This window comes from Castor canadensis, chromosome 16 (assembly GCF_047511655.1).
Source record: "Castor canadensis chromosome 16, mCasCan1.hap1v2, whole genome shotgun sequence".
Lineage (NCBI taxonomy): Eukaryota > Metazoa > Chordata > Mammalia > Rodentia > Castoridae > Castor > Castor canadensis.
In genome coordinates this window covers 42,292,103-42,298,102 of record NC_133401.1, presented here as the reverse complement: position 1 = coordinate 42,298,102, position 6,000 = coordinate 42,292,103, and the positions used below count along the sequence as shown (strand labels likewise).

Below are 6,000 nucleotides of genomic sequence, written 5' to 3'. Positions count from 1 at the left end.
GAGGAGCTAGGGAACGGCGCGAGCGGCAGCATGACTCGGAGGCGGAGCAGGCCGAGCGGCGGCGCGGGCCGGCGCGAGCGGGCACGGGCTGCGGGGCTACAGAAGCCCCAGGCGCCCGAGCCCCAGCCGCCGCCGACCCTGGAAGCGGGAGCGGGTGCAGAGCCCCGGGAGGCGCCGGTGGAGCCCGACCGCGACGATCCCAGGGAAGAGGACGAGCCCAAGCTGGCACTCGGCTCGCAGGTAGGGGCAAGCGAGGCGACTTCGGCTGCTCTAGTGCTTTCTCCTCCTTGGAGCGGGAGCAGGGAGCGGGGCGGGGTTGGACAGGGATCGGAGCACCCCTCCCCCCCGGACCCCTCCCCGAGTCCCCGACTGAGGCAGGACACCTCTCGCAAACCGAGGCTTGGCCGGCCCTCCTACCACCAGGCTGCAGGCGGCCCCTCTCCCTCTCCCCGCCGGCTCCGGACTGGAGCCGATGCTAAACGTTCTGACCGCACGATCACACCGGGTCTGGGACCATGGCTCAGCTCTCTGCCATCCACCTCCCTCTGCACCCACCTGCTTCTCCACCTACTACCCACATCGGGGCTCTGACCCCCACACACACACCTTCAGGGAGCAGCTCCCCTCCTGCTGCTGCACTGCCTTCAGCCACTGCCCCCAGCAGCTGTGCCCCGGCATCTGACTTCTGGGATCTTCCTCTTCTCCCCCTGTCCAGCAGACAGTTGGAGCCGACAGCCAGGCTAGAACTCCCCACTAGGGTGGATACCCAGCAAAACTTGCCCTTTCTCCCCCTATATCCCTGTTGTCCCACAAGGCGTTCCCCCGACCACCACCCCAGATCCCTGGTTTGGCGAATCCTGCTGAGCACAGTGAGCAGTAGTAGGAGGGTTCCTGAAAGCTTCCAGCTTGCCACCTGGAAAAGGTCGCTTTCTTTTGAGCAAAGGAGATAATAGGAGGTACCCTGCCAGTGTTGACTGAGAAAGCGGGGAGGCGTGGGCCACAGTTGCTCTGGGAGGGTTGTGGCACCCGGGGCTGGGTGGCTTCACCCTAAGCTTGCTCTGACAAAAGAGTTTTGAGTTGGTTTTTTGGCTGAGCCTGCCGAGGAAAGCAGGCCCCTGCAGGAGTCTTGGAGGGTCGGATGCAGCGCCGGATGAGGATGAGGCGTGGCGGAAGATGCGTTTGGTTCTGCAGACACTGCATCGGGCAGCAGGGGACTCTGGGAGGCTGGTGCAGCCTGAAGGCATGGCTCTTGACAGCCTTCTAGTAGAATCTCTGGAATTGTGCATGTGAGTGGGGATGCCATTTGGGGTAACCATTCCCAGAAAGTCTTCCCTCACCTCCCCAGTTGCACCAGGTGTCCCCTGTGTGCCCATAGCCCTTTATGCTTCCCTATGGTAGCACTCTCTGTTCTGTGATGAAACCTTGTGTTGTGTCTCTTCTCTTGCACTGAACTGTGAACTACGAGGACCCAGACTAGTCATCTGTCTGATCCTCCAATCCTGGCCTTGCCAACACAGTAGAACTAACTAGGTGAATGAGAGAGGGAACGAATCAGCCCAGAACCTGTGCTTATTGTAACCCAGTTTTGGCTCTGGTTTCCTTTGTGTTTCACATTACAGTGAGAAAGCTTTTAATTAATGAAAACAGAATCCCTTATTGAGTGTCAGAAGCCCCAGCTTCACTCCTACCTCCTACACTGGGCTGACAGTGGTTCCAAAGGAGACTCTTAAGTTGGCCCCCCACCACAGACCCACTCAGGTCCCCTTTGGGAGTGCTATTATCCAAAAGGGAGAGTAGGAGAAGGGAGAGCCACAGAGCTGTCATTTATTTGTCCTCTCTCCCTCCCATTTGGACCACACAGTACTCTAAAGTACTCACCACATAGATGTGTATTTAGTTTTATTGAGGACACAACTTGGATATAACCTTCATTAACTCCCCTGACATCTACCGTGTTCTTATCTACTGCTCAACCTACCAATTCATTTATTCATGCCAGGCACTCGACATGCCTTACTTCTAATCTTCCTACCTCTCCTGTATTTCTCTTCAGCATCCAGCACAAATATGATGAGTTAACTATTGATATAACTCTTCGTGTGCTTTTATATATAAACTCTGAGAGGGCAAGAACCATGTCAGTCACCATCATACCCTTGTGTCTGGTGATTAACAAATATTAATGAACCAACTGAAGGACATAAATGCTATTACCCTGTTTTTCAAATGAAGAAACAAACCCATAGCAATTAAATATTTGCCCCTATGATTCCAACTATTGATATCAAAGGGTGGAAGAAAAGGTCACTTTTATATACTTTGGGGAATTTTTAACAGCCACATTTGTGAAACACACAAACTGTTCTGACTATGCCCCACTTTTTTGTTGGGTGTGGAGTCTGGATTCAAGAAGTAGGCTTTTGTGCCCCCATGAAAAGTACCTGGTGACAGTAGAGACTATTCATTGCTCTACCCACTGGCATACCTTTGGTGAGGATCTCTGGCTCCCATCCCAAATCAATCCTGTCTTATGGACATAGAGTGGATAAGGAGGGTGAAATTAATGTAATATGTCAACCTGCATACAAGGGAAGTAAATAAGACCACTTCCACTCTACAGACTTCTAAGATCCCAATTCACACATTGTTTTCTTTCTGTTTTTTTCTTAATGTGAGCCAGTATTTTAAAAATCAAAAGGTTTCCCACAAATCTGGACTTGTGCTTCTTAAAACCCTAAAGATTGGATGACATTAGGCCCACATCGCCACAACGTAGTTTGTAGTCTCTGAGTAGCAGCTGCCACATTTAGGTAGTGTGTGCTCCTTAAGCCTCTCTGATTAAAGGCCCCTTCACTCATTTGCATTACCTGTACACATTTAAATGCAGGATCACAAGGTTAATTGGGATTCTAAAAGTCCTTCCAGTTCCATGCCACTAAGCCTGCTCTGTTCTCCAAGAACCCCAACCCTCTTTTACTTCAAGAGAAGACTGAAGCAGATACTGCTTTATCAACAAAGGGAAAACATACACAAAACAACTGGAAAGCATTCAAAGGAGGTGATGGGAAACAGTATCTACTGAGTTAAGTTGAACTCCCAGTGCTGCTCCTGCTTTGACTCTGAGCCTGTTTCTTCTATTTGAGTGTCATCAACAACCTCACAAGAGAATGTGAAGCAACCTGCTAGCACCTTGCACTGAGGTGACAGGAGCCGTGCTCCATGACCAGACAAACAAGTGTCTTCACCTGCTAGCTCTATTAAGCTGTCTTTAGTCTCTCAGACCACTCAACTGGTAATGCAGGTGTGCACTCAGCCCCCAGAAGACTTGCCAGAATGTAAAGGGGATGGATGAGCTCATCCGACCCTTCTCTGTCTCCTATTCCCCTCACCTTTCATCGAGATAGTGTCCCGTGGGACTGCCCAGTTTAGTTTAAAGGGACTCTAGAGACCTGGTTCTCTCACTGCTCAGAATAAATCTCCCTTAAGGAACTAGAGCAGAAGATCAGTCAGCATCTTTAGTAAAACTATTTTATTTTTAACTTACTCAGCAAGCTTCAAAATGAGCTCTGTACCAGGGTCTTTGTTTGGGGTACACAGAGGGACCAGATAGCCCTTCCCATCAGGGACCTTCCCTGCTAGCCCAGCCTACACTACTTCCATGGCCAGGGAGAAGGCAGTGATACTGAGGGGGTGGCCTGACACCTATGGTTCTTTGTAAGCCAGGAGAGACACACTATATAAATATGTCAACAGCCTTTGAAGATGAAAACTTATCCACTCAGGGTTTTAAATTTTTAATTTCGTTAAAATGTCCCAGAACTATAAGCCTAATGTCTGATAGCATATTAAGACCCTAACACCTTTGCTTACTGTACCTAGAATTTTTGAGAGCAAGGAGTGTTTTAAGTCATCTTTGGGATGTGTATTATGTGTGGTCTTTATGTGCTTAATACATGGCTATTAAACTAAATTATAATTAAGTTTTCTACCACTTTGTTCTTACTAACCACCTCTCCCAAGGGGTCAGCAGACATTCAGTTAGGCCAGCAATGGCACACATGCTGTAATGCCTAGTTGTCCTCTTGCCTGGCATTCATTTATACTGAAATGTCCTGGACTAGCTGTAAAGACAGAAGTGAATGAGACACTTCCTGCCACAAGAAGCTCCTGGTATAGAGAATGTGTATATGGTAACAATTGCAATGATATTAGAAGAAGGCATAGCATCTGCTTTCTGTGTATAGGTTCAAATCCTACACTCACATAAGTGGTCTTTAGAAGTGTTTGGGCCTCTTGGTTTGTTTTCTCATGTATAAAGTGCAGTGAGTCCAGGCTCACAGGGTTAATGTTAAGGCCTACAAATACCACCTGTCAAGCACTTAGCACAAGTGGTAGCTATAATTATTGTAGATTCTTGGTACTGAGGATGCCCAAGTTACTGTAACAGAGAAGGCGGGGTCACAGAAGGCTTCCCAGAGCCTAGTCTTCAAGGTTGAGCAAAAGTTCTTTAGAAAGTAGAGTGGGAGAAAAGGGTCTAAAGAAAGAAACAGCATATACAAGGAGCCAGACTCATTTAAAGAGCAGGAAGAGATCAGACTGCAGACAATAGCAGGGCTCTTGTTCCACCACACCAAGCAGTTTGGGCAGTGAGGAATCAGTGAAAAATTTTAAGTAGGAAGGTGAATGTGATGTGCCTTGGTAAATTCTCTCTGATGGCATGTGAGGATGTAAACTCAGTGGGAGAGGCAGCTGTGATTGCTTGAGTCCACAGCTCTCATCCCAGCCTAACTAATCATCAGATCTCCTGTGCGTTGCTGGACACTATCCCAGATCTATAGACCAGAGTCTCCAGGTCTGGAGCCCAAGAATCCATTGTTATTGGATTGCCCCAGGTGACTGAATGTGGCTGGATCTGGGAACTGCTGAATTGAGGTCTAAGGTTTGGTTCAAAGAATGGGGCTACTCATGGAAGAGGTTTTCCATAGCAGGAATAGAAACACTTTTAGTTTAAAAAAAAAAAAGGTGGGGGGGTGTTGTTGACTGGGGATACAGCTCAGTGATGAGTGCTTGTGTGGCCTGTGTGAGGCCCTGGGTTTGAGCCAAACCAGAAAAAGAAAAGGGGGAGGGGGAGGGAGAAAGCCTTCCCCTTGCCCCTGCTTCTCAAGTTGTTGCCTTATAATATTAAACTGCTAATCTTCTATTATATATCAAAATGCTTACCCATGCCTACTATGTGCTGTGGCCTCTGCTAAATAGTTGGAATACAGTGACTCCTGGGACACAGGCTCTGCCCTTGGGAGCTCAAAGTACTGTGGCAAAGACAGGTTTCAATACTAGAACATATATGATCATCTCTGTTCTAGAAAGATGTGAAAAACATAGAACATTCCAGAGCAAAGCCCAGTTCATCCTGCTTGTGGATTTGGGAGGATGTGACATCCCAACTGAGCAAGAGAAGAGAAGAAAGAGGCAGACCAGCAGGGCTTGAAAGGATAACATATTATGTATTTGGGGAGAGGGATGTTTAATGGTCTTTCATGGCAAGATGTGCAGAAGTAGAAAAGGACTGAGGAAAGGCATACTTGTGTTCCAGGAAGGTCCTGAGTTTGTGCCCTTCATTTTGTACCCATGATGCCTCCCCTATCCTTCAAATTCTAGGTGGCTCCTAGCTGAGTAGTGAGAGGAACATACTGAAATCCCATAGGCCTTTATTCCCATATCTTCCCTTTATTCCCTCCCTGAGACTCTTGGCTTCCTTATTTATTTCCCCCTTCAGTCTGAAATGAGTAGATGTCTCTGCTCTGAAAAAGTGATGTGGGGAGACTTAAGGCAAAAAGAAGGGGCCAAAAAAATTGCAAATACTTGACGGTTCTTTTTAGGAAATTAGAGCCATGTTATATAAAATGGACTTGGGGGTTCAGAGAGGCCTTGAAGGTCACTTGTGTGGTCCTCTGTCCTGTGCTTCAAATAACAAATTTGGTTTGGGCAAGTCTCACTTAG

General features: G+C 48.0%; 1 protein-coding gene across 3 annotated transcripts in view; it reads left to right on the top strand.

The window, feature by feature from the left end:
* The window catches only part of Fam193b (family with sequence similarity 193 member B), a 33,889-nt gene continuing 27,889 nt past the window's right edge, over positions 1–6,000 (top strand). The window contains exon 1 of one of the 3 annotated variants that reach the window (XM_020162755.2): positions 1–240. In XM_020162755.2, the coding sequence (XP_020018344.2) occupies positions 31–240 (210 nt within the window). In that variant the 5' untranslated portion in view covers positions 1–30. Of the gene's footprint in view, positions 241–587; positions 1,287–6,000 lie in introns of those variants that run through there. The other 2 variants (XM_020162756.2, XM_020162758.2) reach the window with 2 other exon arrangements.